The following is a 26,092-nucleotide window of genomic DNA, read 5'->3' as shown; positions in this document are numbered from 1 at the left end:
TAATATCTCTCTCAAGTAGAGCCTGCTGTTCTGTGTCGAGCATGGGGAGGGTTATGTCGTTTAGTACCGAACTGTTGATAGGCAGTGTGGGTGGCCTGTAAAGCCCTGTGTAGTAAGCTGCGAAGCCCTCGGCTATATCTCGGTCGGTCAGTAAGGGTTCCACTCTTTCTGATCTCATCTCTCTGACCTGGCTGCTGCCTATTTCGCGTTTTTCTAACCAAGCCAGCATCTTGCCGGCCTTATCACCGGTCTCATATATTCTGGCTCTCATCGTCTTATGCGCTTGTCTAGCATTATCTAGTGCCACGTTCTGTAAACGTTTTTGGGCAAGTATTAATGCTCAATTTGTTGCCGGTTGGTCTGCTGCCAAGTGGTTTAGTTCAGCCTGTGTCACTTGGTCTTCGGCTTCTGTTAATTTCTGTTGGTGTTTCTTTTTGTGTGCAGCAGACCATGACAGAATCTCGCCTCTCAGCACCGGTTTGAGCGCCTCCCACAGGATCCCGGGATCGTCCACCGATCCCGTGTTGAACTCAAAGTATGTTTTAGTCGCTTCTTGTATTTGTTCCAGAAAGTCTGGGAGGCCTAAGTAGTAGTTATTTAAGCGCCAGGAGGGAGGCGGACGTGGTCTAGCCATGTTAAGCTCGATTAGCAAGGGGGAGTGATCTGATATGCCACGTGGCAGTAGAGTTGCCATTGCGGCCCTGTGGGTCTCTGGCCCTGGCAGAAAGAAGTAATCTAGTCGCGATAAAGAGGCATGTACCCCTGAATGGAAGGAGTATTCTCTCTTGCCTGGGTGCAGGTCACGCCACACGTCTCGCAGCCCCATCGCCGCGGTGAACGCTGCTAACTTGGTTCGGGCAGTGGGGTTTCTTCCTCTTAAGTGTGAGCGGTCCATCCCCACCTCCATGACTTCGTTGAAGTCGCCCCCAATTATCATTAGGTCTGAGTTATCTCCCGATATCAGAGGTGTAATATCCTGTAGCAATGTGGTAATCGATGCTGGTGGCGAGTAGATCCCGAGCAGGGCTATCGTCTGGTTCCATAGTGTTCCTGAAATGAATGTATACCTGCCACTAGTGTCTTGGATCACCCGTGTCATGGTCAGGGGCAGGCGTTTGTGTATTAATAAAAGTACCCCACGAGAACCTGTGGTGAACCCAGGATGTATTGCAACTCTGTAGTTCGTGCGTTTGAACAAATTACATGTAGTACCTGCTAAGTGGGTCTCAGTTAGGAAGGCTACATCAGGTGTGTGCCGATTTAGGAGCTGTGTGATGAGTCGCCTTTTGATCGCGCCTCCCATCCCGTTAACATTCCAGGTTAGGGGTCGTAGGGTTCTGACATCTACGTTAGTGGAGGCCATTTAGCGAGGAGAAAGGGTTAGACACTGGTTCATAGCACCGTGTACACGTGTCATTTGCTGGTGGTGTTGTGGCAAAGCGTTCTGGATATGGACACTGGACCCCTTTCTTAACAAAACTAACGTTTAACAAACTGCCCATCCCCCACCCTATACTCCTTCCAACTCGAAGCATCTGTCGCCTGAACATTCAACTATAAACCTCAGCTAACCGCAGCTGAGTGAGCCCGCTTACAAGTAAACTGCTCGGAACTGTATCCCTGTGCGTAAGTTCCAGACATATCCCAGTGCGATGTCGCACAGTGACATCCCAGGGGAAGGGGGGGGGGCTTCCGTCTGGGCTGGCCGCTTGGCTGTGTGTTTCTACGTGGCTGTTCTGTACCCATATTCAGCATTGAGTTGATATACAGTACCTTAAACCCCATATAGTAGGGTCACAAGTGTTCCTTCTCGCATACATTTCAGGAGTCGATGCTCTCATTCCTGCGGCTGTGGTGCGAGTCCCGGGGCAGGCGGCCGTTGGTCTGGGGTTCAGGACCTGGTCGAGCACGGAATGGTCTGTCTCTGTTGCCCCTTGTCGCCGTCCAATCTCCCTCGATGTGGTGTTCCGCCCATTTCCACGCTTCTTTGGGGTCGGTGAAGTGGACCGTCGTGCCTCCATGGTAAATTTTGAGTTGGGCAGGGAACATCAGGCCGTATTTCACCTTCAGGGACTGCAGCTGTTTTTTCAGTTGGTCAAACGATTGTCTAGCCTTCTGCACTTCTCTGGTGTAGTCCGGGAAGAATGCTATTTTGGATCCATTGTAGGTAAGAGTGCCTTTCGCCCTTGCGGATTGAATCGGTGCGTCACGATCACGATAGTTCAATAGTTTGGCGATCACTGTACGGGGTGGGGCGCCTGGCAGTGGACGACCCGTTGGTACACGATGGGATCGTTCAATGGAGAAAAAGTTAGAGAACGTGTTTGCTTCGAACATATCTGTGAGCAGCTGCTCCAGAAATAGCTCCATCTGTGGGCCTTCTGCTTTCTCCGGTAATCCCAGGATCCTAACGTTGTTGCGCCTAGATCTTCCCTCGCTCTCATCCACTCGCTCCTCCATGGTTTTCAGGCGCGTTGTGACTCTAGCCAGTTGTTGTTCCATGTTTCTTATTCCCTCCTCCGTGCCAGATATGCGTTGTTCTGCCTCTCCGGTACGTGATGTCAACTTCTGGAGATCGTGGCGCAGGAGGGAGACGCCTGTGCTGATCCCGTCCATTTTCTGTTCCATAGAGGCGCGCAAGTCTGCTATGGCTGCCATGATGTCCTTTAGTGATATCGTGCTCTCCATGCCTGCCATGGTGTCTAGTTGATCTTGCTCTGGCTGGCTGTTCATTGATGGCGTGGTGAATTGATCTATCCTACTCTGGGAGATCAGCCTTTTAGATTTGTCCTTGCCCATGCTGGATATCTGCCTGTGTTGCTGTGTTGTTGTAAGGATTGAAGGTGACTCTTTTAGTACACCCTCAACGTGTCGGTGGTGGGCGTATGTCTGGCTGATGCGGGCCGGGTTGCAGGTTTGCAGATGCAGCTGTCGGTGATTCTGCACTGTGTTCTAATTTCTTTAGGGTGCAGCAGTCCTGTGTCACACCTTTCCTGCCGAGGCTGAGAGGCGAACTGTTTCCGCTTAGCGCGGATGCTGCGCTAATGTGATGGGGGGAGTTAGAGGAATCCTGTTTCTTGCACCTGCAGTCGCAGGCAATTTCCAAGTACTGGCAATCCACCCCCACTTTACAGCCCACCATTCAAGTGTGCATGCGGTGGATTGCGCGTGTTTGTCCTCCGCTTCGAGGCCTCTTATGGCAGCCTTCCGGACCGTATCGTATCGCGGGTGTGGGCATGTGATACTGTGCCGTGCTTTTTGGACCGTCTGTTTTTTTTTTTTCCCCCTTTTGGGTGGTGGGGGGAGGGAGAAGGGCTCCAGGCTGCGTTCGGCTGTTGGCCATGGACTTGACAGGGGGTCTGCAGCAGCCTCCCCAGGTTAGATCGTGGCCGAGTCCGGCCGGTGCGCCTCAGGTTGCGCGTCCGCTGGGCCCTCACTTCCCCTGACACCTCCGCTGTCTGGGAGGACTGCACCCCGGCGCTGCGCCGTCCACACCAGGCGTTGGGGGTATACGTGTTTGTCGGGCAGGCAGCCCCCCTCCGACTCACCTCCGCCGCTTCGCTAGCGGTTCTCCCCAAAACCGCGCCATCTATTCCCGGATTCGGGAGTCTGAAGGTCGTTCCGATGCGGCACACAGCCTGGTCCTCTCCCAGCACTGAGGCTGTTACGGTTCGCTGCATTGCCTGCAGAGGCTCTCGCCTGCTTCGTCTCTCCAGCCAGAGACTGTCGGGGCTCCCGTGCAACAGTTCAGGTGGTGTAGTGGGATGCGGTCGACGGCCCATCCACTCACAGTCCAGGGTGGGCACAGTCGCGGGTCTCTTTCAGTGCGGTTCTCCTCTTCCCGGTTCCATTCCCAAGGGCGCGGCCATTTTGTTCTCGTAGTGCCGCGCTCGTGTCGTCTTTACTCCGCCATACCGAACCCGCTCAGAATGTCTCGTTTTGGCCTGTGACTTTGTCCGTGTGCGCCCAAGGCGCTTACCCACAGGAGGAGAGCGTTTTGGGTCGATTAGCCTCTTGTAGCAGGCTATTCAATCAGGATGTTTGCAGCGGCCGCCGGAGCTCCAGGGGCTCACGTCCTCATCGCTCCGATGCTGGCCACGCCCCCCTTTTTCTTCCGTCTTTGACGGAGCATCTGGGATTTGTGTCCTGCCAATCGTGCAATCGTTTGGTGAGGGGGAAGGATCCCCACTCTTTGCCTGGAGTGCTTAGGCCTGGAACACAGTTGGGACTTGTACTTCCACTGCGACTCCCTCTTCGTACGGGCACTCCAGTGTCGGCTTTTCAGGTGGCAGGAAGTGTTTCAATGTGTTCCTCCAGCACATTTACAGCATTTCATTGATGAAAAAAGGAAACAGCTGGTACGTTCGTTCCTTTTTAGGGCACCCCGGCCATGGGACTCCTTCCCGGGTCTTTTGGGTCTGGGAGAGGCTCAAGCGGCTCTGATACCAGGGATCTCCCTGAGGAGTCACGAAAGGGATCTAACCAGCGCTCCAGAGTTTCCTCCAAGGACCCCTGCAAAGGGGCTGCCAAAAGCGTATCTTCATCTGAGGTTCCCCCTTTTGCGGGCTAAAGTTAGGCCCAGTACTTCTGGGGCTGTTGTCACTGGGGTCAGCCCAGAGGTTTCCACATCTGGAACCAAGTGTGCCGAGTCTCAGCTCGAGGTCCCGCTCAAGGTGACTAAATGTATCCGGGTTATCCCTGAGGTTCCCCTTCTTGGAGCTGTATCTAAGACCAGTACGATTGAGGGGGCCCCTTTTGAGGGTTCTGGCTTCACGGGGTGACTCTATGCCTTCTCACACTCAGGCCTGTGGTGGAACCGAACCTGCTGAGGGGGGCAAAAAAGCCAGATAAGCACTTTAAGTCTTCGAGTACCGGCCCTGCCGAGGTTCCCCCAATTGGGGCTAATTCATCAGCAGTCTCTAGGGTGTCTCAGAAACACTCTAGATCTGCTAGCACCGGCTCTGCCGAGGTTCCTTGTCACAAGGCTAAAATGGAACATAAGACCCCTGACTCCCCTATGGTGACCACGGCCCCACTTAGACCTGTGACAGAGTTCGCCTCAGGCAGTAACAAAATGGCGGTCCAACCCCTGCAGTCCACGGCTGCCATTTTGTCTTTCTGTCTTACACCAACGTTCACCACTGCTGGTGCTGAGGGGCCTGTTTTTGGGGCAGAGCAGCCTTTTCCACATAACCCGTTCTGCCCTCCAATGGATTGGCATGCTCAGACTCCGCTGGGGCATAGTCTCGCTCCCTCCTACGTCCGCACCTTTGATTTACATGGATCCAGTTGGTGGGGGACCATCCTGGCAACCATCCTCTTTGCGATCCTGCGGGCATGCCCCTTCCGAGCAGCCACTACCCACTCCATCGCCCAGACCTTGGTCTGAGGATGCGTTTTTTGGCAAGTTTCAGACTCTTGTGCTTTCTGATCCCATGAAGGTGTACTTTAAGAATTTATTTAAGGAAATGTATCCTAATGTATCCTAAGCCGCCTGAACCGGCCCCTGCTCCGGCAATCCCTATTCAGGTCCCAGCAGTGCCACCTCCTCCACCACTTCCCGTGGGGCCTCCTCCTCCCATGCCTCCTCTTCCCCCCCTGTGGAAAAGACTCCTGTTGCGCAGTCAACTGTGCCTTCAGGGCCTGAGGCGCCACATGTGGCGGATCAGACTTCTGCTCCAACCTCATGGGATGAGGACCAGGCGGACCAGGACAGCGATGACCCGTACTGCTCTATTATCTCCTTCCATGACCGGGTTGTGGATAGGATGGCGTTGCTAGACATCCCAATACCGAGCCCCTGGCTCCACAAGAAGGGGTACTTTCTGGTGTCTTCACTCTGTCAACACAGGAGCGCACTGGCCTGTTCCTTCGGCAAGACGTCCTGACCGAGGCTCGTAAGGTCTGGGGAAAAACGTAATTCCGGGCAACACCTAAACAAGAAAATTGACACTCGCTACAAGCCACACGCGTCTGAAGACATACATTTGTCTGCATGATCACTCCCCTCATCGAATGTGGTGGCAGCAGCTATGCTCCAGTCGAAACCGGCCTCAACATCCTCCACTGCAGTGTTTCAGATCCTTTCCAGAGAGGACAAGCTTCTTGACGCCATTGGGGAAAAAGGTTTTTTCCAATTCGGCTCTTCGGCTGCTTCAGGCTAATACAGAGCTTATCCTGGCAGCGGTGAATGTCACACTGTGGAAGGAGTTCAGAGTTTCAGGAATGTATTCCTCCTGATAGGCTTGAAGACTTTAAGGGCGGCTTATCCGATGCCAGGTTTCTGGCGTAGGATCTACTTGAGGCTGCGGCCCATCATGTAGATACTTCCGCTCGAGGCCTCATGGTCGGAATAGACATCCCCCGCCAAGCGTAGCTGCATGCGCGAAAGTTTTCCAAGGAATTTCAGAACAAGGTGCTTGATCTCCCCTCCGAGGGTAAAGCACTGTTCCACTCCTCCACGGATGAGGAACTCACAAAGACCAAGGCAAGCACTGAAACTGCCAAGTAGTTGTCGGTCTTTGCGAAAACCCTAGCAAAGGCAGCTTATACTCAGAGGTTGGGGTCTCAAACCAGGTCCTTCCTAGTTTCAGAGGCTTTCAGGACCTCAGTGCGTTCCGCGCAGTGGCTCCATCTGGTGGCTCTTCTGTAAACAACGGCAAGGTGGACGGTTTTTCTCTCGCCCAACAGCCTCCTCTTCAGCATCGGGTGATCTCCCCGCTGATAAGATACCTAAATATTTTCCATCGGCCGCACAATACTCTGGAAGGACTAATTTCATCTCATCTGGAGGCGTGGCAGACCATCACAGAAGGCCGATGGGTGTTATCCGGGTGGGCTCGCTCTTGCCTCTACCCCACCCCCTCACCCTCCTCTCCAGCAGGCTGGGTCACCCTCCGTCAGAGCAGAGGTATAGACCTTTCTAGACCTCAGAGCAGTGGACCCTGTTCCCTTGCGATAGCAAGACGAGAGCTATTACTCCCATCTTTTTAGTGCCCAAACCCAACCAGGCTGGCATGTGCACTATCCTCGACCTCTCTAAGTCAATTTCTTTCTACCCCAAGAGAAATTCAAGATGATTAAGCTCAGCCAGATAAAGTCCTCTCTCTCTGGAAGAGCGATTGGCTCAGCATGGTAGACCTTCAGGATGCAAACATGCATATTGTGATCTGAAGCCCGCATCGAAAATATCTGCAGTTCTCTGTGGGAATGGAACACTTCCAGTTTCGTGTTCTTCTGTTTGGTCTCAGATAGGCATCATGTGTCTTTACGAAAATGTTTATCACAGCATTCCTCCGACTGCAGGGGGTTCATATATATCCATACTTGGACGATTGGCTCCTGTGCTGTTCTTGCCCACAGGCTGCTGCGGCCGATCTTCAGTCACTCCTTCAGCTCCTGTTCCATCTTGGGCTGTCGGTGAACTGACGGAAATCGTCAATGATGGTCGCTCAAGATGTGATCTTTCTGGGTTTCCGTTGGGATACCAACAGTACCAGAGTGTTCCTGACGGAGGACAGAATTGAAGAACTTTCCACCACGTGCCAGCTCTTCCTGCATTCCTCCCACATGTCGGACTGGTCGTTCCAGAGACTCCTGGGCCTCATAGCCTCTTGCAGGCCTGAAAATGAGGCTCACTTAGCTTGCTCTTTGGAGCTGCTGGTCCCAGGCTACGGATTCGCATTCCGAGATAATTCCAGTCCCGTCCGGCATGACGGCGATCTTCAATGGTGGTCATCCGCCAGCAACCTTTCAGTGGGGGGACCTCCTTCCAAGGGCTGTGCCCACAAGCAGTGGTTACTACAGACTCCTCCCTTCTGGGATGGGGAGCTACACTGCGTCACCTCGAGGTGTAAGATTTCTGGACGCTTCAGGACAGGCAGTTCCATATCAGTTACCTGGAGCTCCTGGCAGTTTTTCTGGCACGCAAGGCTTTTCAGCCCTCTATCACCAACCGTGTGGTTCGAATTTTGCACCGTCACTTCTGTAGCAATGTTTTACATAAACAAACTGGGGCACCAAGTCTTCCCCTCCTGGTAGACCTTGCTATCCAAATTTGGAATTGGGCTATCCAACACAATGTCTGGCTTCAAGCTGTGCACATTCCAGTTCACATCAATGTGGCTGCAGACTCCCTCCGCTGCCAATCTGTGGCGAGTTACGAGTGGGAGATGAACACCGATGTTCTCACCAAGATCTTTCAGCAATGGGGTACTCCAGCGGTGGACCTCTTTGCGACATCATCGAACAGGAAACTTCCTCTCCCTGCTTCCAGGGACAGGCTCGGAGTGTCTTCCTTGGACGCCCTCAAGAATCAGTGGGATAACATGAAACCTTACGCTTTCCCTCCTTTGCCACTGATTCATCGGTCGCTCTGGAAACTCAGGAGCGCATCAAACTGCACTCTCCGCTTCATAGCTCCTTGGTGGCCAGCCAGGTTCTGGTTTTCGGAACTGCAGCACCTGTTGGTATCCTCTCGGATCAGGTTGCTGCAGATTCCCGACCTCCTTCACCAGAGCAATCACCAGTTGTGGTAACCCTCCCCACAATTGTTTAACTTGGCGGCCTGGTGACTGTGTTCCGATCATTGGCGCAGTTCGAGGACAACATGCGTATAATTCAAGCGGCACGAAAGCCCTCTACGAGAGCTCAATACAGGAGCAAGTGGCTCTGTTTTTGTCATTGGTGTCTAGCCAAAGAGCTTGATCCAAGGCATGCTTCTATTAAGTGTCTTGTCTTTTGTATTTGACCTTGCAGCCTCTGCATCCATGTGTTAACATGCAGGACATATTTGTCCACCATTGCGGCTTACCTGTCTACAGACAGTTGCTCTTATTCACTGGTTAATCTAGTCATCAAAAGACACTTTGCAAGTGGTCTTCGTCTTTTTCTGCCGGTTCGGGTGGGGCCAAATGGGATGTGAATGTGGTCCTCACCGCTTTATCATAAGCCTTTTGGACCTATGGCCACTACCAAACTAGAGTACCTTTCTTGGAAGGTGGCCTTATTGATTGCGGTAACATCTGCAAGACGAATAAGTGAACTTCAAACTCTCTGTGGAACATCTGTTCTTAACTTTCCACAAGGATAAGGTTGTGCTTCACACTCACCCTTCCTTCCTTCCTAAAGTGGTTTCTGAATTCCATTTAAACCAGTCAATATCTTTATCGGTCTTCTTCCCGAACCCGGTCTCTGATGCCGAGAGGGTTCTACACAACCTAGACGTCAGACGAGCTCCGAAATTTGACCTCGACATAACAAGCGAACTGAGAAGCTCTTCACAACTCTTTTACGTTTGAGGTCCCAAAAGGGAAACCAGCCTCGAAAGCATCCATCTCCCGTTGGATAGCTTCATGTATTTCCGAGGCCTACAAAATTCAAGGCTGTCAACCACCAAAAGACATTCATGTACATCTGGTCTATGGCAAAGCGGCTGCTGTTGCCTTCCAAAAATACGTCCCTTGGGAGTCCATTGCCAAGGCGGCTGTGTGGGCCTCCCAATCAGCCTTTTGCAGACATTACTTTCTTGACCAGAGCTCCCGTGCTGATGCTCAATTTGGACAGACCGTTCTTAAGAATGTGTTCCAATAAGGGACATTTCTATCCACCCGTAATACCTGTGGTCAGTGCCTGGGAATCTCCCACAAGTATGGAGGAAAGGGGACGGGACGTAGGAGTATGACAGTTACTCACTGTAGTGACTACCTTACTCATAGTCAATAGTCCCCTTTCCTCTAATAAGTATCCTCTATTATTGCTAAGTGGTCCTGGAGTTTGCGATAGAAAAGGACTGAAGGGCGATGCGGAGCACAGGAAGGCGGGGCTACAGTCACGTGCGGTGGCCTCACGCAAAAATAAAAGGACACACATTTTTTTTGATGCTTTAAAGTGCTCTGTTCCCGTCCCAAAGGACGGAATGTCCCACAAGTATGGAGGAAAGGGCACTATGGACTATGAGTAAGGTAGACACTACGGTCAGTAACTTTGTCGTTTCCCGCCTGGCTGCGCTTGCTCTTTGCCCCTCCTGGCTGCGCTTGCTGTTTCCCCCCTACCGGCTGCGCTTGCTGTTTCCCCCCTACCGGCTGCACTTGCTGTTTCCCCCCTACCGGCTGTGCTTGCTGTCACCCGCCCCTGGCTGCGCTTGCTGTCACCCCCCCCCCCCCAGGCTGCACTTGCTATTCCCCCCCCTCCCCGGCTGCACTTGTGGTTCCCCCCTACCGGCTGCGCTTGCTGTTAACCCCCCCCTGGCTGTGCTTGCTATTCTCCCCCCCCCCCCCCCCCGGCTGCGCTTGCGGTTCCCCCCTACCGGCTGCGCTTGCTGTTCCCCCCCACCCCCCACCCCCTGGCTGTGCTTGCTGTCTACCCCTCCCCAACCTCCCTGGCTGCACTTGCTGTCCCCCCCCTGGCTGCGCTTGCTGTTCCCCCCCCCCTGGCTGTGCTTGCTGTCCCCCCACCCCCTGGCTGCACTTGCTGTCCCCCCACCCCCTGGCTGCACTTGCTGTCCCCCCACCCCCTGGCTGCGCTTGCTGTCCCCCCACCCCCTGGCTGCGCTTGCTGTCCCCCCACCCCCTGGCTGCGCTTGCTGTCCCCCAACCCCCTGGCTGCGCTTGCTGTCCCCCCACCCCCTGGCTGCGCTTGCTGTCCCCCCACCCCCTGGCTGCGCTTGCTGTCCCTCCCCCCCCCTGGCTGCGCTTGCTGTTCCTCCCCCCCTGGCTGCGCTTGCTGTTCCTCCCCCCTGGCTGCGCTTGCTGTTCCTCCCCCCTGGCTGCGCTTGCTGTTCCTCCCCCCTGGCTGCGCTTGCTGTTCCTCCCCCCTGGCTGCGCTTGCTGTTCCTCCCCCCCTGGCTGCGCTTGCTGTTCCTCCCCCCTGGCTGCGCTTGCTGTTCCTCCCCCCTGGCTGCGCTTGCTGTTCCTCCCCCCCCTGGCTGCGCTTGCTGTTCCTCCCCCCCTGGCTGCGCTTGCTGTTCCTCCCCCCCTGGCTGCGCTTGCTGTTCCTCCCCCCCTGGCTGCGCTTGCTGTTCCTCCCCCCCTGGCTGCGCTTGCTGTTCCTCCCCCCCTGGCTGCGCTTGCTGTTCGTCCCCCCCTGGCTGCGCTTGCTGTTCGTCCCCCCCTGGCTGCGCTTGCTGTTCGTCCCCCCCTGGCTGCGCTTGCTGTTCGTCCCCCCCCCTGGCTGCGCTTGCTGTTCGTCGTCCCCCCCCCTGGCTGCGCTTGCTGTTCGTCCCCCCCCCCCTGGCTGCGCTTGCTGTTCGTCCCCCCCCCCTGGCTGCGCTTGCTGTTCGTCCCCCCCCCTGGCTGCGCTTGCTGTTCGTCCCCCCCCCTGGCTGCGCTTGCTGTTCGTCCCCCCCCTGGCTGCGCTTGCTGTTCGTCCCCCCCCCTGGCTGCGCTTGCTGTTCGTCCCCCCCCCTGGCTGCGCTTGCTGTTCCTCCCCCCCCCCCTGGCTGCGCTTGCTGTTCCTCCCCCCCCCCCTGGCTGCGCTTGCTGTTCCTCCCCCCCCCCCCTGGCTGCGCTTGCTGTTCCTCCCCCCCCCCCCTGGCTGTGCTTGCTGTTCCTCCCCCCCCCCTGGCTGTGCTTGCTGTTCCTCCCCCCCCCCCTGGCTGTGCTTGCTGTTCCTCCCCCCCCCCCCTGGCTGTGCTTGCTGTTCCTCCCCCCCCCCTGGCTGTGCTTGCTGTTCCTCCCCCCCCCCCTGGCTGTGCTTGCTGTTCCTCCCCCCCCCCCTGGCTGTGCTTGCTGTTCCTCCCCCCCCCCCTGGCTGTGCTTGCTGTTCCTCCCCCCCCCCCCTGGCTGTGCTTGCTGTTCCTCCCCCCCCCCTGGCTGTGCTTGCTGTTCCTCCCCCCCCCTGGCTGTGCTTGCTGTTCCTCCCCCCCCCTGGCTGTGCTTGCTGTTCCTCCCCCCCCCCTGGCTGTGCTTGCTGTTCCTCCCCCCCCCTGGCTGTGCTTGCTGTTCCTCCCCCCCCCTGGCTGTGCTTGCTGTTCCCCCCCCCCTGGCTGTGCTTGCTGTTCCTCCCCCCCCCTGGCTGTGCTTGCTGTTCCTCCCCCCCCCTGGCTGTGCTTGCTGTTCCTCCCCCCCCCTGGCTGTGCTTGCTGTTCCTCCCCCCCCCCCTGGCTGTGCTTGCTGTTCCTCCCCCCCCCTGGCTGTGCTTGCTGTTCCTCCCCCCCCTGGCTGTGCTTGCTGTTCCCCCCCCCCCCTGGCTGTGCTTGCTGTTCCTCCCCCCCCCCCTGGCTGTGCTTGCTGTTCCTCCCCCCCCCCCCTGGCTGTGCTTGCTGTTCCTCCCCCCCCCCCCCCTGGCTGTGCTTGCTGTTCCTCCCCCCCCCTGGCTGTGCTTGCTGTTCCTCCCCCCCTGGCTGTGCTTGCTGTTCCTCCCCCCCCTGGCTGTGCTTGCTGTTCCTCCCCCCCCCTGGCTGTGCTTGCTGTCCCCCCCCCCCTGGCTGTGCTTGCTGTCCCCCCCCCCCCCCTGGCTGTGCTTGCTGTTCCCCCCCCCCCCCTGGCTGTGCTTGCTGTTCCCCCACCCCCCCTGGCTGTGCTTGCTGTTCCCCCACCCCCCCTGGCTGTGCTTGCTGTTCCCCCACCCCCCCTGGCTGTGCTTGCTGTTCCCCCACCCCCCCTGGCTGTGCTTGCTGTTCCCCCACCCCCCCTGGCTGTGCTTGCTGTTCCCCCACCCCCCCTGGCTGTGCTTGCTGTTCCCCCACCCCCCCTGGCTGTGCTTGCTGTTCCCCCACCCCCCCTGGCTGTGCTTGCTGTTCCCCCACCCCCCCCCCTGGCTGTGCTTGCTGTTCCCCCACCCCCCCCCCCTGGCTGTGCTTGCTGTTCCCCCACCCCCCCCTGGCTGTGCTTGCTGTTCCCCCACCCCCCCCTGGCTGTGCTTGCTGTTCCCCCACCCCCCCCTGGCTGTGCTTGCTGTTCCCCCACCCCCCCCTGGCTGTGCTTGCTGTTCCCCCACCCCCCCCTGGCTGTGCTTGCTGTTCCCCCACCCCCCCTGGCTGTGCTTGCTGTTCCCCCACCCCCCCTGGCTGTGCTTGCTGTTCCCCCACCCCCCCTGGCTGTGCTTGCTGTTCCCCCACCCCCCCTGGCTGTGCTTGCTGTTCCCCCACCCCCCCTGGCTGTGCTTGCTGTTCCCCCACCCCCCCTGGCTGTGCTTGCTGTTCCCCCACCCCCCCTGGCTGTGCTTGCTGTTCCCCCACCCCCCCTGGCTGCGCTTGCTGTTCCCCCACCCCCCCTGGCTGCGCTTGCTGTTCCCCCACCCCCCCTGGCTGCGCTTGCTGTTCCCCCACCCCCCCTGGCTGCGCTTGCTGTTCCCCCCCTCCCCCCCTCCTGGCTGCGCTTGCTGTTCCCCCCCTCCCCCCCTCCTGGCTGCGCTTGCTGTTCCTCCCCTCCCCCCCTCCTGGCTGCGCTTGCTGTTCCCCCCCCTCCCCCCCTCCTGGCTGCGCTTGCTGTTCCCCCCCCTCCCCCCCTCCTGGCTGCGCTTGCTGTTCCCCCCCCTCCCCCCCTCCTGGCTGCGCTTGCTGTTTCCCCCCCCTCCCCCCCTCCTGGCTGCGCTTGCTGTTTCCCCCCCTCCCCCCTCCTGGCTGCGCTTGCTGTCTCTCCCCCCGCACCCCCCCGGCTGCGCTTGCTGTTGTTCTCCCCCCCCCCCCCCCGCGTTTGCTGTTTCTCCTCCCCCTGCCCTCTGCGCCTGCTGTTGCTCCCCCCCCACCCCACCCCAATCTACGCATGCTCTGCAAAGTGTTGGGGACCAAGATGGGCTACTATGGGATCCTCTCCTTTCTCCAGCATGGGGTCTGGCATGGATTCACATGCTCATGAATATTCCCCGTCGTCAGGCTGGGAATCCTCGGTAAAGAAAAAACCAGTATCAGTTACGTTTCTGATCTGTCTTTCGTAGTAATAACCAATCACTGGTCTCTGCGTCATACTGACCACAGCCAATGACTGCCCTCTACCTAAGCACCGCCTCTGGCAGCCATCTTCAGATTTTTACCGCACGTTCATGTGTTGGGATCCTCGTGCTATTGCTCTCGAGCGTTAGTGCTTTTTTCGCGCTTTTTCACAAAAAAACTTCCATTCTTTCGGTCAAAAGAGCCTCAAGCTCCACCGATCCTACATCCGATCAACGGGGACCCGTGTCGGATTCATCTGTGCCCCTCAAGGGTGAAGATTTCGTCGAGCTACGCTTCGGAGGACTCCAGAAGCTTCTCAGGCCCGGTCTCGGAGATGGCCCAGGAGAAGGGAAGCTCGACGCCCGGAAAGCTGTTCAGGGTCTGCCCTGGATGCCAGCTGCAGAACGTCTTCAAGGAGGACGAACACTCTTTCTGCCTTTTACTGCCTTCATGAGGACAAGACGCACGTGGAGAAGGACTGTGCGTTTTGCGGCAACATGTCGGAACGGACCATGAAGGACCGCCATCAACGTCTCGCCAACTGGCTGGAGGGTAAGAGCCCGTCTGGCGAGAAGAAGAAGAAATCCGAGCGGTCTTCTAAGACCTTTGAGGGCGCCCCGGCGACGGGGGCCCAACATAAGGCCAAGCACCGCGAGTCCGCTGGCACCGGGAGCGCCGAACGGTCGGGCTCTACGGGCGCCAGGCAGGGCGCACCCTCCCCGGCAACATCAACCACGAGCCAACGCTCTGGGTCGGGTAAGAGGAAGGCCGAGCACCCGGCGAAGCTCCTGGAGAGGCCCCGGTCGAGCTCTAAGGCAGAGGAGGAGCGTGGCAGTGCCCCCTCCCTCAAGGATAAGGCGGTGAGCGCACCTAAGGTGGTGAAGGCCTTGATCCATCCGACCAAGCCCTCTATCGAAACGGTCGCGGCGGCCCTGGCTCAGCCTGTGGTGGCTACACCAGTGGTGGCGACCTCAGGGCCCAGAATCTCCCTGCCTCCGCGGAGGGAGTCTTCCTTTGTGCCCATCGATAGGACCCCCGTGAAACCCTCCGTGGGGAAGAAGGGGGGGCAGGGCGTCGTCGTAGATTCGGCCTCAACCTCAGAAGAGGAGCTGATCGAGGTCTTAAGCCACGGCCTAGGCGTGGAAGAAGGCCAGCCCGCCGGAATGGACCCCGACGCAGGTGACGACGACGACATCGTCGAGGATACCGACGGGGCCCCTGCTCGCCCGTCGGATTCCCCTCTGCCAGCGCCGCAAGACAACTCGGCGGCCATTTTGTTGGCCATACAGTCCTTATGCTCCGAGATAAGGACGAGGCTACCGTTACCGACGGAGGAACCTCTCCCGTCGGGGGATCCAGAACCGGGACCTTCTGGTGTTCCCCCTACCAAGAAAAGAAGGATCCATCCACCACCTCCTTTTGAACCGTCGCGCCCCGTCCAGCCCTCCTCCCCGTCCACCCGAGGGGATGATACGGGGACTGACACGGCAGCGACGGGTACGGACGACGAGGCATACGACGAGGATTTTCCGTCGTCGCCTCCCACCAGGGCTTCTCTGCCCGACGAGATCGGATCTTTCCACTCCATGATCTCCAGGGCTTCTGAGCTTTTCCAACTCTGCCCTGAGGAGAAGAAAAAGGAAGGCTTCCTTTATCAGCGGCGCGAGGCCAAGAGGAAGACGGTCCTCGCAGTGCCTCTGTTGGACGACATTTGGGATGAGGGCCTTTCCCTCCTCAAGAACCCTTCCACGACGCCAGCTAGAAGAGACCGGTACGAGAAAAAGTACCGGGTCCCGGACACGGCCCCCCTATGCCTCCGGGCGCAACCTACCCCGGACTCCGTCGTCTCCGCGGCAGCCAGGAAGAAAGCGGGGGGGGGGGGGTGCGGCCTCCACATCGACTTCCCCGCCGGACGGCGAGGGAAAGAAACTGGATGCTATGGGACGTAGAGTCATCTCGTCGGCAGCGACGACGATTAAAGCGGCCAACGCCTTGGCTATCGTGGCCCGCTACGACAGGGAGCTCTGGTACAAGATAGCTCCCCTGCTGGATTTTCTGCCGGACGACAAGAGGGCGGAGGCCCTTGAGATCCTGCAGGAAGGTGAGGTGGCGTCGGACCACGCCATCACCGTGGCGACGGACATCGCCGACACTGGGTTCCGCCAGCTGGGCAACGGCGTTTGCCTTCGACGTCGTGGATGGCTCAAAGCTACAGACTTTCGGCAGGACGTCCAGACCAGAGTCCTGGACATGCCCTTCGACGGGAACAACCTGTTTGGGAAGACAGTGGACGATTCCCTTCAGGCCATCAAGGCGGATACTGAGACGGCCAGGGCCCTTGGAGTCCTGCAGCAACGACGTACGCCCTTTCGGAGCGGCGGAGGCAAGGGCGCCTCCAAAGGTTCCGGCGGCGGTTTCGCTTCCTACCGTCAAGCGGCCTGCTCGTCGTCGCAAGAGGCCTACAGAGGACGAGGCAAGTCTAGCGGACCCCGCCGTCGTCGCCAAGGAGGTCAAGGCGGCAAGGCCGCGTCCAAGCAGGATTGAACCGGCCGTGGGGTCGGGCCCCCACCGAAGCACCCCGGTGGGAGGCCGGCTGGCGGGCTTCGTCAGCGTGTGGGAGTCCATCTCCACCGACCGTTGGGTGCTGGACGCCCTGGCCCGGGGCCACGCGCTCGAGTTTCAAAGAAGGTGCCCGCGCGTCCCCCCCGTGGCCAGGAAAGAACTTCACGTCCCTCAACTTCTCCTGGAGGTAAAGGCGATGCTCAGAAAGGGCGCCATCGAACTCGTCCCAAAGAGGCTTCGGGGCTCCGGAGTCTACTCGCGATACTTCCTCGTGAAGAAGAAGACGGGAGGATGGCGCCCCATCCTAGACCTGCGACGTCTGAACAAGTTCATCAAGGCGCAGAAGTTCCGGATGGTCACCCTCCAGCACGTCCTGGGTCAGCTGGAGGAAGGAGACTTCCTATCGTCGTTGGATTTGGAGGATGCCTACTTCCACATTCCCATCCTAAAGGGGCACTGAAAATTCCTCAGATTCGTGGTCCAAGGGCGTCATTACCAGTTCAAAGCCCTTCCCTTCGGACTACGGTCGGCACCCAGGGTATTCACCAAGTGCCTCGCACCGGTGGCGGTGCAGCTGCGCCGCGAGGGGATTCACGTCTACCCCTACCTGGACGACTGGCTCATCCGCGCCAAGACGAGGGAGCTCGCCGTGGTCCACACGGCAAGGACCGTCCAACTCCTCACAGACCTGGGATTCTCCGTGAACTACGCCAAATCCCACCTGGTGCCCGCGCAAGTCGCACTGTTTCTGGGAGCGAGGCTCGACACAGTGTCCCTTCTGGCCTCCCCGTCGGAGGAGAGGACCAGGACCATCTTGGGCAAGGTGCAACGGATGTTGGTGGCCGACGCGGCCAAGGTGAGGTCCATCAAGTCCCTCCTCGGGATGATGTCTTCCTGCATCTACCTCATTCCCATGTGCAGGCTCCGGATGCGCCCGTTGCAAGAATTCCTGGATGCGCGCTGGATCCAGACGACGGGCAGCTTCGAGGAAAGGATCAAGCTCGACGAGAGTTTCCGACGAGCGATACGGTGGTGGGGCACCCGCGCGCATCTGACGGCGGGCATGGACTTCCAGACCCCAGCCCACCAGGAGACTGTGACCACGGATGCCTCCCTGGAAGGGTGGGGAGCGCACACCGAAAATCTGCACGCAAGGGGACTCTGGCTCCCGACGGAGAAGTCCCTGCATATCAACGTCCTGGAGCTCCGTGCAGTGTTTTGGGCCCTCAGGTCCTTCCTTCCGTCCCTCAAGGGCAAGGTGGTGAGGATCTTCACCGACAACACCACCACCATGTTTTACATCAGGAAACAGGGCGGAACCAGGTCCCCAGCGCTGTCCAAGGAGGCGCAGGACCTGTGGCATTGGGCCGTCGCCCAAGGGATTTTTCTGGTGCCGTTTCATCTGGCAGGGATAAAAAACACCATCGCCGACTCACTCAGCAGGGAGCTGCGCTCGTGCCACGAGTGGGAACTACGGCAGGATCTGGTGGATCGCCTCTTCCGACGGTGGGGCACACCCCAGATCGACCTGTTCGCGACGGCAACGAACACCAAGTGCCGGAGGTTCGCCAGCAGGTTTCCCCAGACGAGGAGCATGGGCGATGCTTTCTCGTTCCCCTGGGAGGGCCTGTTCCTCTACGCGTTCCCTCCCTTTCCTCTGCTAATCCGGCTCGTCAACCAGCTCAAGAGGTCACGGTGCAGGATGATCCTCGTCGCACCTGCGTGGCCGAGGCAGATATGGTTCCCGGACCTTCTGGACTTGTCAGCGTCCCCGCCGATCAAGCTGCCGGCGGACGCGGATCTACTCTCCAGGGAAGGAGGCGCCATCCTCCACCACGACCCGAAGTCGCTGAACTTGCAGGCCTGGCTCCTGCAGCGCTAGAGTTTGGAGGATACGACATACCGGCCGATTGCAGAGAGGTTCTTGCAAAGGCCAGGGCGTCCTCGACTCTTTAATGCTACGGACACAAATGGAAGAGGTTCTCTGTCTGGTGCCACGCACAGAAGATTAACCCTCTACGGATTACGGCTCCCCAAGTACTGCCGTACCTGCTGACGCTGGCCAAAGCTGGTCTGGCACACGCGTCCATCAAGATTCATCTTGCTGCGATCTCCCGATACACCAGAACCACGGGGCGGACGTCCTTGTGGTCTCATCGTCTGGTGAAAGAGTTCATGAAGGGACTGTTCAGATCGTTCCCGCCGGTGAAGGCCCCGGCCCCGGCGTGGGAGCTCAACGTGGTGCTGACCAAGCTCATGGGACCTCCGTTCGAGCCTCTGCACTCGGCCCCGTTGAAGTTTCTATCGTGGAAAACATCTTTTCTTGTGGCCATCACCTCCGCACGACGAGTGGGAGAGATCCAGGCCCTTTCCTGCAAGGCCCCGTACTTGACTTTCCACGACACGAGGGTAGTGCTCAGGACGCACCCCTCCTTCATGCCCAAGGTGCCGTCGGACTTCCATCTCAACGAACCCTTGGTGTTGCCTGTGTTCTTCCCGTCGCCTTCGTCGCCGGCTGAGAGGACTTTGCACTCGCTGGATGTGGCTAGAGCGCTGAAGTTCTACGTAGACCGCACGAAGTGTTTTCGGAAGACGTCACAACTCTTTGTGAACTTTGGACCTGTCAATCGGGGGAAGGCTCTCTCGAAGGCTTCCATTTCCAGATGGCTCTCCGGCTGTATCATGTACTGTCATCGGTTGGCAAACCGACCGCTGCCTGGCCGTCCGAGAGCCCATTCCACCAGAGCGATCGCAGCTACCACGGCGTTCCTATCTGGTGTGCCCCTGCTGGACATATGCAGGGCTGCTACGTGGAGGTCGACGCACACCTTCACGAAATTCTACTGCATCGACCGGGATTCCAGGGAGGAGTCCAGGGTCGGCCAAGCAGTGCTGCGCAACCTGTTCGCCTGAGGTGAGCCTGGTGAGGAGGTAAGATGCTTAATGTTGAGTTTATGTGATGCTTAATGTTGAGCCTTTGCCACCTCCCGTGGTTGTGCATGTGTGTACTGCTATGTATTCTTTATTCATGAGCATGTGAATCCATGCCAGACCCCATGCTGGAGAAGGAACAAGTTACTTACCTGTAACTGTTGTTCTCCAGCATGGGTCTGGCATGGATTCACATGCGAACCCTCCCGCCTACCCCTCTGCGGCTCTTCACTTGGTCATACTGCCACTTCACGTGCTTCCAAATCTGAAGATGGCTGCCAGAGGCGGTGCTTAGGTAGAGGGCAGTCATTGGCTGTGGTCAGTATGACGCAGAGACCAGTGATTGGTTATTACTACGAAAGACAGATCAGAAACGAAACTGATACTGGTTTTTTCTTTACCGAGGATTCCCAGCCTGACGACGGGGAATATTCATGAGCATGTGAATCCATGCCAGACCCATGCTGGAGAACAACAGTTACAGGTAAGTAACTTGTTCCTTCTGTCCGAGTCCAACATCTGCTGACTTGGGGCGGTATCTGGCCCCCTTACTCTCTTGTTGGTACTCCGAACCAGATAAATGACCTAATTGCAGTAAGTATACTGCCAACTGGCAGCCATGTGTCAACTAGCTATTTTGGAAACAGGCATTGATCAGCAAACTGTCCATAACGTAACATGATAGTTGGGCTTAATGTAAACTGGTAATGTGCAAAGTAGTTAAACTGCGATTTTGTGCTAGCTGATAAGAGATTGTACATCAGAATATGTGGCGCTTTATAGTGGCATTGCCACTTTGATTATAGAAGTGCAATATTTATTTTCCCTTAACAGATTCATGCCTTCTCTTCTCTGACAGTTCATGCTGTAACCTTGCTCCTGAACCTGCTCGCTTGCCTGGCGTGGTTCATTATCAATTCAACTAATGGGGTGAACTTTGGCTTGTCTATTTTATGGTTCATTATGTTCACCCCTTGCGCCTTCATCTGTTGGTACAGGCCGATCTACAAAGCTTTCAGGTGAGTGCTATCCAGGCAAAGGCAGCAGCAAGATCTGTCACATTAGTGCTTGGATTCATTTGTCATGCCTAAAACCCACTTATCCTTTTCAACTATGTATGGTTCTCTTTCTATGCTTTTCTTTCCTATTTTGGCAGTCTATTGTTTTGTGTTTTGTGAACAAGAAACCAGACAACCTCTTTGGGCATAGAATAATTTCTCCACATTGAGAGGGGATGCTTCTGCCAAGACCCGGGAGGATAGTTCAGCGACAATTATCGCCTTGGAAGCAAGACGATACGGAGCAACACAGGTTCGATCCACGGGTCCGCGCTTAGAAACCTCTGGTATTAAGCGCGTTATAAATAACCTATCATATCATGGCTGTATCATCTTAGCTGGAACCTCATGGCTAACTTGTATAAACATCCCTTTAGGGCCTTGAAATTACCCAACATGCTTGTAGCACATCATGTGCTGGTTGGCAGGATTCTATTGAGGAGTACATTTAATTGACCGGATTCCTGCAAGTTGAGAACAGCAACTATCTGGTCAGAAGGCCTTGTCTGAGATACGATGCATGGTGCGTTTATATCTCAGTGATGCCTCTGCTCACGTACCTGTGATCTTCAGCAGGCAATCCACCTGAGGGGATGAACAGTGGACTAGTATTAAGATATTGAGGGGCAGTCACTGGTGACTGGGATTCACTGCTTATGGTCCATAACTGTTGAGTGAAGAAAAACACTGAGCTAAAGCGGGGCATGAATGAAAGGTGTCGGCTAGAGCCTGAACCCTTCCTGGGACGCTGTTGGCAGTAACGGTAGTGTGTACTTTTCGCCTTGCCTACATAGACACAGGTGGCAGAATGATGAAAAGAGAGTGGCAATAGAAGAGTAACTGTGCCCTTACTACATGCTGGCCATGCCTCAGTCAGATTGCTTAACTGAGTGATTATTTTTATTTACTGTAGAGTTGTGCTTTACTTGCAAGGTGGTGCACTCCTAGTCTTTAGAGTCTTGGAGAAAGAAGCAGGTTGAGGGACGTAGCACAGCAGTACAGTGCCAGCTACCTCACAGCAAAGCTAGAGAAGATGTGACAAGGGGGAGCTCCCGATCTGTTTTTGTGAGACTACCATTTCTGGTACTCAGGAACCTACCCTAAAGTACCGAAAGGACCTAGATTATAGGCCGTTGTATGCTGGTGCTCTAAATAAATCCTTTCTCTTTTGCCAATCTTGCTACGAATCCTTGATAGGGGCAGTAGAGCAATCTCCTGATGGCTTCTGGGAAAATTAGGAAAAAAGAAAAGCAAGCTGGAATAATTGTTTTCGGACCACGTAACTCAACAAACACTCGCCGGTGCTTGGATGCAATGATAAAAAAGTGACACACCTTGTGGGCGTCTGAATGAAAAAGTGGCTGAATTAGAAACTAGAATCGAGACCCTGAAACAGAAAACCTCTGAAATAGTTCAACAAAATGCCCAGACAGTCCCAGCCAGGGATAAAGAGAATTTTAAAAGACGTTAAAGAGAAAGCAAACCTGGAATACCAGCAACATAGGATGATTCTTTCTCTGGATTTAGCAGCTGCGATTTAGGAGGAGGAGACTTTTGAACACCTTAAAGTTTTATCGCCCAAGGAGCAAAAGTGACAAACTACATCCTACTCATCTGGCTTATTTAAACTATTTTATCTGTGATAGCTGTCTTTTTAGCACAGGCATAGGTTTGGTTCCTTCAAGCTCAGAAGTTTCCCCTTTACATAAAAATGAAGACCTCCTAGAGAGCCTCTGGTAGTTACGTTGCAGGCTCAAGAATATATATATGGTAGTTACGTTGCAGGCTCAAGAATATATATATGAAGTTTGATGGCCCTTCATATTGTGTGCCCAGCTCATGTTGTGTTGAAAGAAGTTTTCAGTTGACAAACCATTGCTATGTTGACAATCATTTTTATTTGTGTACTATGTGCGAGAGTCTATTTGAATTTTAGCGTGGGCATTTTTTTTCCTCATGTTCAATAACCATACTCTCGCTCTCCCTCATGTATCTGATCTCCCCGCTTACATCCTGCATGTCTCTTGCCCTTCACACATTGTCAACAAGATAATTCCACTACCTTTTCGCTCTGTCTCTCGGCCCACCTCTACTTGTTTCTGCTACTATTTTCCTAGTGGGTTGCATTTCATATCTTCTCTCCCCGTCCGATGTGGTTCAAATTGCTGGTGTTCTCTTGGACAAATGTCCCTCCTCTGTGATGGGGCCACTATTCTTTCGGTTCATTGTGCCAGGCAAAATAGTCTTCCTCCACCTGGTGCACTAGTCTTTTGCCCACCACATGCGCCATGACCAGCCACCCTACATTGTCCCCACAATGTAACTGCTCTACACCATGTCAGTTCCCCCCTATTCTCGTCTGCCCATTCAGCTTACGATGCCATTCCAACAATGAAATACTTTGTGTGACAGTTCCATGCCTCACTCTGCGGAACTAGATGTCTCCCCAGGCCTAGTAAGTGATGGGCTCTGGACGGTATGGTGAGGATCTGTTGGTCGTCCTCTCCTGGACCCCATCTTGGCAGTCTATCCAGGAGGCTTGGTTAGAGATAACAACCAGAGAAAGTTCCACCCAAGATGTAGAACTAGCCAGCCCCCAATTTGCACGTCAGAACTGGGAGCCTTCCTCACATATGGGGTCCATTAGTCTGTCCCCGCACCTACTTGAAGAGACACCTTTATTCCTTTTACCATGGGAGTGGTTGGAACGGAGAATCAGAGTGCTGCAGACAGGACGACGGGCCAATTCTAAGTCTCACACCAGGGCAGTAAGCCATCCCGGAGGGCAGGGCCTAACTGCCAGTGCTCATCTCGTTTGTTTGTTTATTTATATTGTGCCGAAAACCAGCAGGCATCAAGGTGCACAGTGGGAAAACAAGAAGGTGACAGGACAAGAGGAGGCAGCATGGGGTTAGGACAGTCTAAGGCTGTCCGCTCTAGCTGAAAAGGAAGGTTTTCAGTGATTTTCGGGAAGACCTTGTTTGTTTCCAGTCAAATGTTCGATGGGAGGGAGTTCCACAGTTGTGCTGCTAAATTAGGGAAGGATTTACCAAGGCCATTGGCACGTTTCAACTTAGGGCAGGCAACCAATGCCATATTAGATAAACATAAGGTTCGAGGGGATTGGGTCCTCCGACGTATTCCATATCTATGACATGTAATCACCACAGCTGTGCTGCTTCGGAAACTTTTTTCGGCGTCTGCACCCTGCGTCGATGACGTCGATGCGCCGTCGTCGAGGGCCTCCTCCGACGTCATCCGATGTGATAAGTAGGACGCACGACGCCCGTATCCTCAGTTCAGTTTTTTCCGCGAACGTGTTGCTTCGTGAATCTCGGTTAACGCCTCGACTCTTTGGAGTTCTGTTCTTCTCGGTTCTTCGAACCTGTTCGTTTTGTGAAAATCCTTCGTGTGAAGATGTCTTCTACTTCGTCTTCGACCCCGCGTCCGGGTTTCAAGAAGTGCGGGGAGTGTGGGTCCAAGATGTCGGTGACGGACTCGCACGACGCCTGCCTCTGGTGCCTCGGGGAGGCCCACGACACGGATGACTGTATCGACTGCCAGTCGCTCACGTCCAAAGCCTTACGCAAACGTAAGAAGAAGTTGTCGGTAGGTCGGGTGTCCAAGCCCAGGAAGTCGAAATCTGCAGGGCTTTCGACGGATGATTCGAGGGGTGACTCTCCGCGTCCTCGTCGGAAGTCTCGTGGGTCTCCTTCTAGGAGTCGGTCTCGCCACTCCTCAGCCTCTTCGAGGCGTTCTCGGAAGCGCCGACACCGGTCGTCTTCCAGGTCCTCTTCGGAGGACTCTGCCCGGGACGTCGCTTACCCCACCAGCCGTGCGACGCCGGAGGAATGGGCTTCCTTCGGGAAGAAAATGCTGGCGATTCTTGAGTCGCAGGGTACTAAGCCGTCCGCGCCCCCGAGTGGGGTCGGTCGGGAGAGGTCGAGAGACACCGCTCGGAAGAGTGGTCGGCACGAGTCACGGGAGAGGTCCCGTTCGGACAAGGAGACTCGTTCTCGCCGTACCCATTCCAGGTCCCGGTCCTCGACGCGTTCGAGACCGTGTGCACCTGTGAGGTCTTCGAGGAAGACATCAACGTCTGAGGCATCGAGGGCGTCGACCGGCTTTCTCGAGGCTCCGGCTCCGAGGAAGTCGTCGAAGCCGTCGACGCTCGGGTCGTCGAGGGACACGCTCGGGGCTCCGGCTTTGAGGGCTGTGTCGACGCCGCCGATGCTGGAGGCGCTGCGTCTGACGTCGACACCGATTTCCTCGGCGCGATGCCGGTTCTCTCGACGCCGGCGCCGATTTGCTCGACGCCATCGACGCCTTTCGTGTCGGAGGTACCCCGTGGCACGGGAGAACCCCCTTGGAAGGCTCTGGTTAAGAGCAAGCACTCTCGGGTGCCTTCTTTTTGCCACCTGGACTATATTTCAGAGGCGGATGAGGATTCTGATGGCCTGGTTCCTAGTCAGGTTCCAGATGAAATTGTCTCGGGCCATAGTCAGTTTGACGATTTGAGACAATCACTGCATGATGCCAGTGGACTGGACACCTCTCCGGAGGTGGAGTTTTGTAGGCCTGAGCCTGGCTCTCATGCCGATTCCTCGTACCGGCGCCTTATGGCTAGGGTTTCTGAGTACTTGGGATGGTCTGCTCCCCCAGGGGAGTTTGTGCAGGATGATCTGACGGACATCCTTGATGTTGGTCCCCCAACTGACCCGGTACTGCCGTTCCATATGGCTTTACAGCGAAGGGTGGCGGCGGCTTGGACTGCTCCAGAGAGTCCCCCGGCGGTGGGCAGATCCTTGTCGCGAAAATACCGTCCAGCCAGTAGCGACCCCTGCTACTTGACCAGGCACCCCACTCTGGAGAGTTTGGTAGTGCAGGCGCCCACGGCCCCGGCGAAGCAGGCGTCGTACCCTACCATCCCTCCTGATAGGGACGACAAACGTTTTGATGGCTGGGCGAAGAAAGTGTTTTCTTCTGGTGGTATGGCGCTTCAGGCGGCCAACTCCATTTGTGCCTTGTCTCGTTTCACACACACTCTGTGGAACTGTGTTGCGTTAGCGGCTGAACATATTCCCGAAGGGGATGAACGGGATGGTTTCCTTGCTATGGTCCAGGATGGTAAGGATGCCATGTGTGAGTCCGTTCAGTCAGGTTTGGACTTAGCTGAATGCGTCAGTAGGTCCATGGCGGCGAGCACCGTGATGCGCAGGTTTGCGTGGTTGCGGAAGTCGGGGTTTGCTCCTGATGTGCAGTCTCTGCTCCTCAACATGCCCTTTGACGGTGAACACCTTTTTGGCAGCAAGGCTGACGAGAGCCTTGAGAGGTTGCAGACCTCGAAAGCTGCAGTGAAGTCGTTGGGCGCTGCAGTTCGCCAACCTCCGCCTTTTCGCCCTAGGGGACAGCAGTGGAGGGGTGGTTCCTTTCGCTATTACTCGTCCTTCAGTAGAGCGAGAGGAGCTGGCAGTCAAAGAGGCCAACGCAGGGGTACCAGAGGTGGACGACAGGGTACTCGTGGTGCCAAGGCCGCTCGGGCAGTTGCCTCTTTGCCCTCAGGTAACGCCGCGGCCGCTCCCACTCAGTCATGAGGCCATGTCCCATGGTTCGCCGGTTGGGGGAAGGCTGGCGCAGCATAATGGTAGAGTGACAGGCCATTACTTCAGAT

General features: G+C 56.3%; 1 protein-coding gene across 1 annotated transcript in view; it reads left to right on the top strand.

Moving 5' to 3' along the window:
• Nucleotides 1–26,092, top strand: part of SCAMP2 (secretory carrier membrane protein 2) — a 438,214-nt gene that overhangs the window by 234,726 nt on the left and 177,396 nt on the right. The window contains exon 6 of the mRNA XM_069624513.1: nt 20,223–20,382. Within this exon, the coding sequence (XP_069480614.1) occupies nt 20,223–20,382 (160 nt within the window). The remainder of the gene's footprint in view (nt 1–20,222; nt 20,383–26,092) is intronic.

This window comes from Ambystoma mexicanum, chromosome 11 (genome assembly GCF_040938575.1).
Source record: "Ambystoma mexicanum isolate Mex_15411 chromosome 11, UKY_AmexF1_1, whole genome shotgun sequence".
NCBI lineage: Eukaryota > Metazoa > Chordata > Amphibia > Caudata > Ambystomatidae > Ambystoma > Ambystoma mexicanum.
The sequence above is the reverse complement of the archived record's forward strand: the minus strand, read 5'-3'. Positions and strand labels throughout refer to the sequence as shown.